This window comes from Trachypithecus francoisi, unplaced genomic scaffold, assembly GCF_009764315.1.
Source record: "Trachypithecus francoisi isolate TF-2019V2 unplaced genomic scaffold, Tfra_2.0 Lachesis_group1, whole genome shotgun sequence".
Lineage (NCBI taxonomy): Eukaryota > Metazoa > Chordata > Mammalia > Primates > Cercopithecidae > Trachypithecus > Trachypithecus francoisi.
Genome location: NW_022681454.1, coordinates 35858792 through 35872697, shown reverse-complemented (window position 1 = coordinate 35872697; position 13906 = coordinate 35858792). Strand labels below are relative to the sequence as shown.

The window sequence follows — 13906 nt, the reverse complement described above, 5'->3', positions numbered from 1 at the left end:
TATCACTTCAAACTCAAAATAGATCTTGAAGCAGTTGGCTACTCTTCATTTCCACTGACGTCCTTCCAGCCACAGTAACCATCCTGACCTACCTATGTTGCAGTGCCTTCCTTAATTGTCTTTCTGTATTTACCCTAGCTTCTCTTCAAAACTGTCTCCAAAAAAGAGGCTTATCTTTTTTGTTTCCTTCCTTCCTTCCTTCCTTCCTTCCTTCCTTCCTTCCTTCCTTCCTTCCTTCCTTCCTCCTTCCTCCTTCCCTCCTTCCTTCCTTCCCTCCTTCCTTCCTTTCCTCCTTCCTCCCTCCTTCCCTCCTTCCCTCCTTCCTTCCTTCCTTCCTTCCTTCTTTCCTCTCTCTCTTTTCAGATGGAGTCTTGCTCTGTTACCCAAACTGGAATGCAGTGGCACAATCTCGGCTCACTGCAACCTCTGCCTCCCAGGTTCAAGTAATTCTCTTGCCTCAGCCTGCTGAGTATTTGGCATTATAGGCACCCACCGCCACACCCAGCTACTTTTTGTATTTTTAGTAGAGATGAGATTTCACCATGTTGGCCAGGCTGGTCTTGAACTCCTGACCTCAAGTAATCTGCCTGTCTCAGCCTCCCAATATGCTGGGATTACACGCGTGAGTCATTGTGCCTGGCCAATTATCTTTAAAAATGGAAATCACCCAGGTAGTCAGAAGGCCGGGATAGGAAGATTGCTTGAACACAGCTTGGGCTACATGGGAAGATCATGTCTTCTAAAGGTCAACAACAAACAAACTGGAAAACGGAACATGTCATTCCATTGCTCAAGTACATCTAGTGACTCCTCATTCCAGAATATAACCTTATTTTTTATTGTGACCTAAAAGACCTTTTTAGTAGAATGGCGTGAACCTGGGAGGCGGAGCTTGCAGTGAGCCGAGATCCTGCCACTGCACTGCAGCCTGGGAGACAGAGCAAGACTGTATCTCTACATGGTTACTTGCCTGGCTGCACTGGTTTCCTCCCTATTCCTGGAACATGCCAAGTCCTTTTCTGCTTCTTCTGGTCCTTTTCACCTGCTGTTCCCTCTGCAAAGAGGGCACTTCCCCCAGTCTGGTTCTTTCTTATTCAGGAATCAATTCAGTCCCCCCTAGTTAGTGAGGCCTCTCTGACACCCTCCTAATGTGTGAACCCACTGCCAGCCCTTCTCATTCATAGGATGCTGTGTATATTCGTCCTACCACTGATCACATGTAATGTGCTGTTTCCATTTATTTGTTTCTCTTTCCCCCGAAGTGAAAGCTCAATGAGGCAACAACTTTTTCTAGCTTGTCAAGGATTATCAAATCTTTGATACCCCAAACAGTGTCAGCATATGTTAGGACATGATAAATATTTGTGGAATGATTGAAGAATCATTTTTTAGGGAAGTTACCACTAGTGTAAATGGATGACTCATATGTCAATAATTTGGTTTTGATCTGTGGATAAAAAGATATAATTGCTGGCACAAAGCATATTTTGTGCAGAGGGCCCCTACTTACAAATGAATAGGAAAAGTTGAAGTATCCAGAAAAACTTCTGTATTTGTTTTTTTCCCCCTTGAAGTTTGTGCAATAGTGTTGTTTCTGTTGAACATCAGATTTATGAAAAAAATGAATTATTTGGAAAGATTTAGAGATTAAAGTGTGGTTGTCAACTTTGCCTCTGAAAGCAAGCACTTGGATGCTACCACACCATCAGCAGTTGTCAGGACAGCCATAGAGCAAATGATTAAAAACAGAGACAAAAGTCTGGGAATAAAATGCATGCAGTTCCAGAGTTTCAGAGGCTTCAAATTGTCAGTTCAGGTTTTCAAGATTTGAAGTTTTTCTAGCCTCTGGTTATGAAGACTGATCTGTATTTTTTTTTTTTTTTCGCTTTTCAGTTTAGTGTTCATGAAAAGAAAGATGGATTGCTTTTGTTGAACCTAAGCGCAGAGTTGAATAATAGCATCCTGGTTTTGTTTTCCCTTTTCCCGCCTCGACCATATTTTTTCCCTTGATAGCTTACCTTGATTTGTTTACACAGTATTCGATTTTTAAAAAGAAAGTGGTTGATTTGGATTACTAGAAATTGTATTTCTGTCTGTTTATATTTAACTTTGTAGATTAACATTGAGGAATTTTGAAGATCTTTTGTTCCGTGAAAGCCTAGATTGTATAGCTTAAACATGTTTTTCCAAGGCAAAACACATGTCTTTTAAATGAAAAGGATTACTAACATATATTAATATTTGTAGTGGGTGTTGAATACTATTAATTTAGGAAATTTCTCATCATGAAACAAATTCATAGTTTCAAAAAATAGTAATTTTGCCTTAACTACCTCAGATGTATTATATACATATGTATTAGAAGGTATGACTTCTTTACTCTAATACATTTTTGAGATGAATGTATATAGTTCAAGCATTTAACAGATACTGTGAGTAACTGTGCAGCATTAAGAGGGAGGCTTCCAGAACCCACCTGCCTGTTAGGTTAAAACAGCAACTTTCAGAACCCAATTGCCTGAGGTTCCTTCCCCAACTCTGATGCTAAGTACTTAATGTGATAGCAGGAATGTCGATTAACCTGTTATGTGCCAGTGAAAAGGGTACAAGGAAGGGGCATAATATAACTGACATACCCGGGTTGTTCTGAGGAGTCAATGAGTTAAAGCATGTAAAATGTGTAGAACAGTGCATGGCACATAAATATGATGATGATGATGAAGAGGAGCACTGAAGAACTTATGTTTAAACACAGTTGCCCCTGACTTCCAGTTAGCCTTTGAGTGTAGGTGTGTTGTCCTGTAGGCTGTAGCCGACATTTACGGTATCCAACTATATTATGTCTATCATTCCATGGTAGCATTTCAGTTGGTCACCTCTGGGGAATTCTTTACCTGTGCTTGGGTAAATCTTGTAGTAATGTTTTTCTTCACTGATCTCAACATGAAGATTGAATAGAAAGAATGAATAACCCCTCTTGCCAGTCCACTAAATTTACTTGCATCCTATGAGCTCCTATTTATGGAACAGCTGAGGCCTGGGTGTCATTCATTCTGTGGCCCCAGTTTTATGTTGGCAAACAGCTTCCTTTAACAATTAAAATGACTTGTGGAGCAAAGAGGGTTTCAAGGAGGGTACCGACGTTTCTCAAAGTCAGATTTAGGAGTGAATATCTAAATTAACCCAGGCAGACCAGCATCATACAACATAATCTTGCTGAACCTTTTCATTGCTTCCCATATCAATGGGGATGTCACGATTTCCTGTCACAGCTTCATTATCATAAATCCTCAAAGACAATATGTGTGCCTGCCGTGTCTGACTTCTGGCCCATTTCACTTACAAAAATAAAGCTAAGAAATGGTTACAGAAATGAGAAAGCTACAGGACTAACTCTCCTCAAGCTTATAATTGTAACTGAAAATGAGTTTGTACATACCCTTTTAAAGAGATGTGTCATTTGTTTCCCATTAGAATTTACATAATGAGATTCTGCAGTCACATTTATGTTATGCTTAATTCATTTGGCACTGTTTGTTTAAGACCTTCGAATGGCTCCCACTTGTCTAAGTGAGAGAGGCACGAACTCCTGAACACCTGTCAAGTGAGACTCTTGGGGTCTCGCCTCTGCCGTGAACCTGCAATCTTGTTTCCCATTTCCCAACTTCACATGTAATCTGATTCTCTGGGCAAATAGGGTTTCTGCAGTTTCACCTTTCTATGACTTTCTTCTTACTGTTCTTTCCTGATACTATGGCAGGATTGTGGCCCTGAATGCTTTTTTTTGCTACTTTAGAAACATGCCTCCTAAATCATGAGGGATTATTTTATAGACTTTTTTTTCTTTGCAGTTTTTTTTTTTTTTATCACTTATGAGGGGTGGCTTACCTCCTTGAATGCTTCTAATCTACTAAAGAGACAACCTGTTGGTTATCATTTTGAATGCATCTCCCCTTTCATTGGATTACAAGTTGCCTGAGAACAGGGGTGGATCTCCTATCTATGACAGTGATTATGCACTGAATAATTGTACATTTTTTATTTATTCTCTTATGAAGATTCTTCTAGACATCTGAGTACATTGCTTTGAAATTACTTCCAAACACCCTTTGATTAGTATTTTGACTTTATCTTTTCTTATATTTTAGAAACTTGCAATGAATGTTCATTTTAAAATTGTGGCTTTTCACGATTTTTATCTAACTGTGCAGACATACACTGTGACTCAGGATTTGAGGGCCCTGGAATTATATATCACCTTTGACCAGAAATTGCTTTGGTCCCTGTTAACTTTCTTTTCCAGTGCTCATAAAAGATTCGTTTATGCTATTTGCTTCTGCCAGTCATGATTGGACTTTCCATTTGGTAATTCATTTTCAGAGTACTGTGTCCTATCTAGCTCTCTAGGTGTCACCATTTTGATTGTTACTCCTTGTGATTGTTTTTTGAAGCCAACTACATTGTCTTGTTTTCTTTCATGTCACCCCCACACCCACGTAAGATTCTGATCATATGCTAAAGGAAAAAATTGAAATTAGTTTAATATATTCTTAAGCTTTTAAATTAGTTTGACTAATAATTTGAGACTTACAGAAAAGTTCTAAGAATAGTGCAAATAATTCTCATATACCTTTTACCCAGATGTATCAATTATTAACATTTTACATTTGCTGTATTTTTCTTTCTGTGTATGTGTATATATATGCCTATGTATAATACACATATATATGTATCATGTATGTATATAAGGGTACATATTTATCTCATACTTTCTTTATATGCACACTTAAAAGTAAGTTGCAGACATGACACCTCTTTACCTTTAGTAGTTTAGTATGTATTTCTTTAGAAGAAGGGCATTTATAAATAATACCCTAAAGTAACCACAGAACAGTAATCCAACTTCAGAAATTATCTAACATACAGATTTTCTTCATTATATCAAATATATAGACCTTAGTAGTCTTAGTGTCTGTAGATCTAATCTATATTTTAGGTGATGATCTGATTTAGCCTGCAAGTGGTAGTGTGCTGACTTCCGTATAAGATGAATTTGAAATCTTCTGAACAAGCATTAAGGGCCCTGCAGATTCTGACCCTTCTTTTGCATACCTACCATAAGCTGCAGTCTCACTTTTCATGCTACCTTTTTTTTTTCCTTTTAATACTCTGTACAGACATTTCATTCTTTGCAGCTTCAGAGTTGTTTTTCAGCAACCTCTTTATGGCTCTGCCTTCTCTGGTCATCAATGTCACAGTCATTTTTGTTTTATACATTCCTTGCTACTAGATTGTAAATTCTTTGGAGAGCAGAGAATGTGACAACTTTATATCCCACGCAGCAATATCATATACTTTATGTGAAATAGGCAATTAGTAAATGTATTTACTTGCATCCAACCATTATTTAGAAGCATATATTTGTTTTTAAAATTAGATTCATGATTAGCTCAATTTGTTATTTGTTTTGCTTTAAATTCTTAGAGACAAATAAAAAATGGTGTGTTTTGGAAGGAGGCTTCTTGAGTTACTATGAAAGCGATAAGTCTACCACACCTAATGGCACCATTAATATCAATGAAGTTATCTGCCTGGCTATACACAAAGAGGACTTCTATTTAAATACTGGGTAGGTCTATCTTTACACAATTAGGAGGTAAAATGTATTTTCAGATAATTATACCAGGTAATGAGAGTTTTGTTATTTTAATTCTTTAGTTGCTTCTAATAGAAGGGTTGAATGGTTTTTGAAGCTTACTTACCTTACACTTTTGGAAATTTCTTTTGGGAATTCACTATAAAGCAGGAAAACTAAAATATTTACAGTTGGAAATATGAAGTGCTAACATGTTCGAATCAAATCTTATGTATTTTTTTTTTTGAGATGGAGTCTCGCTCTGTCATCCAGACTGGAGTGCAGTGGCGCAATCTCGGCTCACTGCAACCTCCACCTCCTGGGTTCAAATGATTCTCATGTCTCAGCCTCCTGAGTAACTGAGATTGCGCATACCACCACACCTAGTTAATTTTTGTATTTTTAGTAGAGATGGGGTTACACCATATTGGCCAGGCTGGTCTCAAACTCCTGACCTCAAGTGATCCACCCATCTCGACCTCCCAAAGTACTAGGATTACAAGCGTGAGCCACTGTGCCTGGCCAAATCTTATGTAAATGTATAGCATATCATTTATGACCATTGTAGTCATTTAATTTTTTTACTTATTATTTAAAATAGTGTACTACTGGTAAAATTCATTTATCCATTTAATGAGTATCATAATTAAAACAGATAAGAAAGGAGAATATTCTATGATGATCTGTTCACATTAAAATAAACAATATTTAATAGTATATTGAAATGCTAAATTTCTTAAAGATATATTTGTTAATTTAATGGTCAGAAAAAGTCACAATGAATAGATTAAGCATTATTTATGTAATATATTTGACTGACCTATACTATAGTTTAAATAAATCTCCGTGAGGACTTTAAAAGCAGGCCCCCTAAGATCTTTGGTGTGAAAGTATCTTACCATGTTTTTTGATGTAATTAATGAAAAACATTGACATTAAAATCTGAAAAAAATCAGTTTTATAGGAGCATAGATTTTAAATAAGATTTTTATATGAGAAAGGGAAGAAATTTGCAAAGCTCTTATTTACACAAAACTACATTGAACATATTACCTTTATTTTATGACTAATTGAGATGACTTGTTTTCTAGTAAATCTGATTTGATTTATGATGTGAACAAAACTGATTACTAATTGACTTTTGTTTTAATCTTAATAGTGTTTTACCCTAAATGATTATTCAATGTAATATGACTTATGGAATGTTAAAATAAGTGTATTCTATATATTAAGCTACTAATTAGTAAATGAAATATAACAAATATAATTAATACTAGTTTATGTCAGTATATTAATATGTTAAAAATAAAATATTCTTGATAACATATACTGATACAAGTAGATATGCAAAGAGAAAGTATCTACAATGAGATGCGGTTAAAAAATAATTGTTGCCATAATATTCTTGCTAAATTGTCTCAAATAGCACATTGGAGAGTATGACCTCAATAATGTAGGCACTGAAGAGTTATATAGACATATTTTAGGAAGAGAGCTGGAAGAAGTGGTAAGGAGATTGGAGGAAGAGAGACTGTAATTGTTGAGAATTTAACTAGAGGAAGAGGGTGAACTGATAAGATTAAAAGACTGACTGGACAAAGAGTTGATGTTAAGGGGAAGAATAAGTTACACTCAGGGGTTTTGAGCTTGTTGTGATGAGGTTGATTGTGATGCTTCTAAATTAGGACATGAAGGAGATACAGCAGGCTTGGGATGGAAAAGAGGAGAAAGGAAGATGACTTTGGCATAGGGTATTTTCAGCTTTTTAGGTAACAGTAGCACACATACTTAGCGTGTGCTAAGAAATAAATGGAGTTGTGAATGAGGAACTCAGGAAAGAATTCAGAGCATGGTATGTTGCTTTAATGTTATCTATAGTAAGAGTTAGAAATTTGGGGTAAGTTGAGATGATGAAAGGAACATTTGTCTTTCTTACGAAAACTGTAAGAGAGTGTTAATGCTTCATGTGTTTGTGTTCTGGAGGGAACCTCTGTATGACTGGGCCTATTTGAAGTTAGACAAAAAGAGTATTAAAAACTGTTTGGGCAATGTTTCCTTTGAACAGTTGGTCAGAGTAAATCAAGAAGGAGTGGTGAGAGAGGGAAGACCAGACCGAGGAGAGCCCTTTGCTACATCAGTCAACTGATGAGTGTCCAGGGCGTAAACAAAGTTAAACAATAGAATGATTAAGTGATTATACAAAATATTCCTTTTGTCCAGTCCAGTGTGTTCCATTTACCTCATCTGAATAAAATGCAAACCATTAACAGAATCTGATAGGATGATTTCACAGCATTACTTTATTTTAAAAGGAATTTAATTAAAAACTTGACCTGTGTGCTATTTGTTTTCTTAGGAGCCAAACGTAACTGGTAGTATCTTTTTATTTGTGCATGTTTTAGGCCCATCTTTATCTTTGAGATCTACCTACCCTCAGAACGTGTGTTTTTATTTGGAGCTGAAACATCTCAAGCTCAAAGAAAATGGACAGAGGCAATAGCCAAGGTATTTAAATATTATGTTATTGCTCTAATCCAGACAAGATTCTGAACTGGGAGTCTGTGTTTGAGCATCAGGGGTCCATGAAAGTTTCATATAAGATTATAGGAATAAAGTTCATACTTCATTAGATTTTCAGAGAAAGTTGTCAAAAGAGGTAGCTACCTTCTAGGAGCCTTAAGCAGGGAAGAAATTAAAGTTAAAAATTAAAACTTGGAGAAATAATTCTTCAAATTAAGGCCATGTTTTTGATGGTTAGGATATTCTCAATATTGTAAAGTCATTTCTGTGTGTGTCTTTTATTAGGCAGATATTTTATTCAAGGTATACACAAAGGAGAAAGGAGCAGATTCAGGAAAATATATAAATGGTGAAAAATGCTGAAGGTTGACATTTTGAAAAGTTCTACAAATCAATCAAGAGAATGTCTTGCAGTTTCAACTCTGTATCAAGACAAGTAGTTTAAGATGCTGCCATTTGAAAATACATTATAGTTGTTCAGTTTTAAGACTGATAGCAAGTTTAATTTTTTTGAATTTGGTGTTACCTTTGAATCTTTAAAACAGAAAAACTAAGATAACTTGTCTATCTTCTCTCATATCTGTAGATAGGGAAAGGATTTCCTATTTTCACTGTCTTTATTACTTTTTTGTATTTGTTTTAACAGCATTTTGTTCCCTTATTTGCTGAAAACTTAACAGAAGCTGACTATGATTTGATTGGTCAACTCTTCTACAAAGACTGCCATGCCCTGGATCAGTGGAGAAAAGGCTGGTTTGCTATGGACAAATCCAGTTTACATTTTTGCCTTCAAATGCAAGAAGTTCAGGGAGATAGAATGCACTTAAGAAGACTGCAGGAGCTAAGTAAGAGTTTTTTTCCTCCCTTATCTTTGGAACACATTTCTTTATTGCATACAATAGTGGCAGCCTTTAGTAAAATCTTGATGGCTCACTCCCAAACTTATGACTAAACAGTATTAATATTTGTGTCTTCATGGATGTTTATTGTAGAGTTTTAAAAAAATAAGTTTTTGCTTTTCGTTCTCCCTTCAGCAATCAGCACAATGGTTCAAAATGGGGAAAAACTGGATGTCTTACTCTTGGTAGAAAAAGGGAGGTAAGTGCCTTTTTGCTTTTTGTTCTTTATCTCAACAACTCTGGGCAGTGGAATTTTTTGTTTTATTGTTATTATCTTGAGGGAGAAAACAATATTTTAAAACCTGTTGAAATTTTCTGAACCATATAAATATACATATATATAGTATATAGTCTTTCTTTGGAAAGACTATACCAATGATATTTACGTATTTTTATAATTCTTATGACAGACTTATTGTGATCAATTATTGTATCGTTTTCTATAGACCGAGATTCCTCCGTTTACATTTAAATATTTGGAAAGCAGTTTGGTAATTATAAATGTATCTTCCTGGTAAGAATATAATGACTATAAATTGTATTCTGAATTATCTATGCATGTGGGTCACGCATAGCTAAAATTTGATCTCTTGAATTTATTCAGTTTTTCAGTAACTAGTAAGCATCTACTGTGCATCAGGGACTGTTAAAGGTATTGGTGATATCATGATGAATAAAACAGACAAGTCCCTACCATATGAAACATGTATAATATTAGGGAAAACAGTGTAAGCAGACAAAAATAATTATATGCTGTTCTGTCCGTCAACTTAAAATTCTACACAGAAAAATAATATAAAAATAGTCTGATGGGATAGTGTCTGTGTTTGCTGGCTAAGAGAAGAAATATTGGATGAAAGATCTTCATAAAGCGAAAAAGTAAACTTTGCAGTAATCCAGATAGAGTATTTCAGGTGTAGGGCCAAGGGTATTTGAAGACTCTAAGAGTGTGTTGTACTTGGCAGTGTCCAAGTTCTGCAAGGAAGCTGTGGTGACTGGGAATATTTGAATGAAAGAGAGAGTGGGAAGAAATGATTTCAGAGATACTCACAGCCTGATCATATAGGGTCTTATCAGTTATGATGTGTAAAGATTTGAAATTTAATCAAAATATGATGGGAAGCTACTCAGTCTGACAGCTGGGAAGTGGAATGGTCTGATTTATGTTTTTACTGGATTACTCTGACTCCGGATGAACAAGCTTCTGGGGGACGAAAGCGAAAGTGGGTGTTTAGTTAGGATGCTGGCCGGGAAAGCAATGGCTTACCTGAGAATAGGAGTGGTTGGCTATATTGTGAAGGTAGAGGTGTCAGGATCTGTTGATGGATTAAATAACTGTAAGAGTCAAGGATGATCCTAGAATTCTTGACCTGAGCAATTATTGAATTATGGTGCTGTTTTTTGAGAGAACAAATACTTGGAGCATAGAGGTAGGATATTCATAAGTTTAAGACAGTAGATCAAGAATTTGGTTTTGGGAATGGTAACTCGGAGATGTCTCTTTGGTGGCAAAGTGGATCTGGTGAGTAAGCAGTTGAATATGCATGTCTAGAATTAAGTGAAGAGGTTATATCTGGAGATATAATTTGGGAGTCACGACTGTGCTCTTGCTCTTTTGCTAAGGAACTGGACAGGTTCACCTAGTAGAGAGTGTGGATAGAAAAGAGAGTTGAAGATATAGCTGTTATGTAAAGGTGTAGAAGAGGAGAGTGATCAAGCAAAGAAGCCAGAGAAGGAGCAGCTGGGAACATACCAGAGCAATTAGGAAGACAGTTTCTTTTATTTTTAATTTTGGATTCAAGGGGCATATATCTACATATGTGCAGATTTGTTACATGGATATATTGTGTAGTGCTAGGGTTTGGGCTTCTATTGAGCCCATCACCCAAATAGTGACCATAGTACCCAATAAGTAGTTTTTCAGCCCTTGCCCCCTTTGGTCCCCACTTTTGGAGTTCTCAGTGTCTATTATTTCCATCTCTATTTCCGTGTGTGCTCATTGTTTATCTCCCACTTATAAGTAACCACATGCAGTATTTGATTTTCTGTTTCTGTGTTAATTCACTTAGGATAAGGACCTTCAGCTGTATCCATGTTACTGCAAAGGACTTGACTTCATTCCTTTTTTATGGCTATGTAGTATTCTATGGTATATATGACCACATTTTCCTTAGCCCATAAACCACTGATCGGCACTTGAGTTGATTCCACATCTTTACTCTTGTGAATAGTGCTGTGATAAACATATGGGTTCAGGTGCCTTTTTGGTAGAACCATTTTTTTTTTTTCCTTTGGAGAGATACCTAGTAGTGATATTGCTGGATCGAATGGTAGTTCTATTTGTAGTTCTTTGGAAAATCTTCAAACTGCCTTTCTTCTTCAACAAATTAGATATTTTTCCCCTTGGCTTCTTGTAATTTGCTTAAAAAAAAAAACCTCTTAATTATACTGGGTCAGTATGGTTTGTTCTATAATAGTGCAAGATTATTTGTATTCTTACAAAAAAGTGAGCTAGATAAAAGGAAACACTATTAAAATCATAAGATAAAACATATTTACTACTCATTAAGTGGAAGTAGATCATCATGAAGGTATTCATTGGTGTCTTTATATGTGTAGGCTGAGGAGGGGTTGATCATGCTGTCTTGGGGGGTGGCAGAGGCAAAAGAAAAATCTGTATGAAGGAATCTGTGCAGTTCAATCTTACGTTGTTCAAAGTTTAACTGCAATATTAAAATATAGCTAAATAAGCCTTCATTTGATTATTTTTATTGCTGTGACAAGGATAATGACTTTCAATGGTTTTCGGAACCTGCCTTTCCTTCAACTTCACGGGACGACATCAAGAGCTTTATGCAGCAAGCATATTGCTGATTAGATATTTATGTCAGATTGTGTTTTTTAACTTCTAGGCATAATTAGGACTTTGCATTTTTACTTATTTCTTGGATTATTATGGTTAATGATACTTTATATTATTATTTTTGGTACCAGATGATGATTTCACTGTACTGTCAGAGTACTGTTAATTTTATGTCCAGAAATAATGAGGAATTATTAGGTATAGATAGGATTTAGCATGAAAATACTAGCATAAATGCAGTTTTACAGTCATTTATTAATATTTATGGAATGCCTACTGACTGCCACTTCCATGGCAGGAAAATAAAAAAGGTAAACAATATAAACTTGGTGTCTGACCCCTCAGAGTTTATGTTCTCAAAAAGATAGGCAAGCATCAGCTTAGCAAATGTGTTTATCCTTTTCATTTTTTCAGGTTATTATAGCCAAGGTTTTTTTGTACCATTTTTTTAATCTATGAAGGATTTGACCAGTGATACATAGGTTTGAATTAAAATGTAGCAAACGTGGATTAGAATGATTTAGTTTGATGAAATTCTATTTAGTGCTTACTGCACGCAGTCCACCCCCTCACAAATGCAAGATATGGAAGCCAGAGCACTAAATGTTTTGTTATTTTGTACGTTTTGATCTTACCCTGGACTGCAGAAATCAGGAGATGAAATTCATTTGTAATATTGTTTTTGAGTTCATGGAAAAGTAGAAAACTAATGAATTCCAAAATAATGGTCACAGACACTTAGTAACGTTTTTGGTAATTCAAAGTTTTTGTCTACATGTGTTACGAACAAGTTATGTTGAAAGTATTTTTATGAAAGTGAAGAGTAATAATAGGAATGGGAGAAACGTGAGGATAAATATAACCAAGTTATTTTCCTTAAATTTCTTCGCATAGCTAATGTACCATACCCACCACTCACATGCTTCTGTCTTTGGTTTACTTACTTTTCCTTTTTACTCCAAATCAATATCATCTGATAATAACAATGATGACAGTAGGGCAGTTACCGTGTGCTAAGCCCCATTTTCAGTACTTAAACAGCCTTCTTTTGCCTATATGATATTGAGGAGAATGGTTCATTTTAAAGTTAAGATCATCTTGTAACTTAATTTTTTTAAAGTGTTCAATATTCATTCACCAATATCTTTGTAGAGATATTTCTCAGGATTTAAATAAACAAGTATACTAGGAGTCTGGATAGACACTGAGTTACTAGAATTCAAAATTTAAGCATTTATTAGAAAAATAAAAATGTTTACTAGAAAACATTTTTATAAAATTATTAGAAAACATGTCCATACAATTCCTACATAATTGAAAATGGAATAGAGAGAAGGGAGGTCAACATCGTACATAAAAGTAAAGAATCTTCACAGTAGATGACAAGAACATGAGGTTATGAACCCTGACAGAACAAAGACCATACATACGTGGCAGGCACAGCACCCTGTATGGTGCAAAACAGGGTCTCATATTTATGTATCTACTTATGTACATAGACGTATAAACATATGTGTGTGTATTCTGTGACTACATAGACGTCATATAGGGAATAATGGAAAAAGGAGCAGGTTTGGGAGACAGCCTGGGAGATAATGAGTTTAAAATATGTTGAGCATGAGATTTCTTATAAGTCATCTAAGAATAAATTGATGGGAGAAAGTTATTTTTATGGATAAGATATTCATGAAAAGATTAACAGGTGGGAGATACAGATATTGGAGTTATCAGCGTGAAAAAGGAAGAAGGTGAAATTACTTAGGGTGATTCTATGGAAGGAGAGAGGAAGAAATCCTGTGTTGGAGCTTTGATGACTATACATCATTTTTAGGGGAATTTGTCAGGCAGTAGTAGCTGCTTGTTTACTCAGAGAGTGAGGCCAGAAACTAAGAGAGAGTACAAAGTGTTACAAAGCCCAGGAAGAGGGTGTCTCAAAAAGGAAGGATCAGTTAAAAATGTCAAGTGTTGATATAAGGACATACCCAGTGA

The 13906-nt window shown here is 35.5% G+C and overlaps 1 protein-coding gene across 4 annotated transcripts in view; it reads left to right on the top strand.

The window, feature by feature from the left end:
- ARAP2 (ArfGAP with RhoGAP domain, ankyrin repeat and PH domain 2) overlaps positions 1-13906 on the top strand; it is a 179253-nt gene that overhangs the window by 88287 nt on the left and 77060 nt on the right. For all 4 annotated transcript variants that reach the window (XM_033213941.1, XM_033213944.1, XM_033213942.1 and 1 more), the window contains exons 16-19: positions 5485-5629; positions 8038-8140; positions 8802-9000; positions 9190-9253. In XM_033213941.1, the coding sequence (XP_033069832.1) occupies positions 5485-5629; positions 8038-8140; positions 8802-9000; positions 9190-9253 (511 nt within the window). The remainder of the gene's footprint in view (positions 1-5484; positions 5630-8037; positions 8141-8801; positions 9001-9189; positions 9254-13906) is intronic.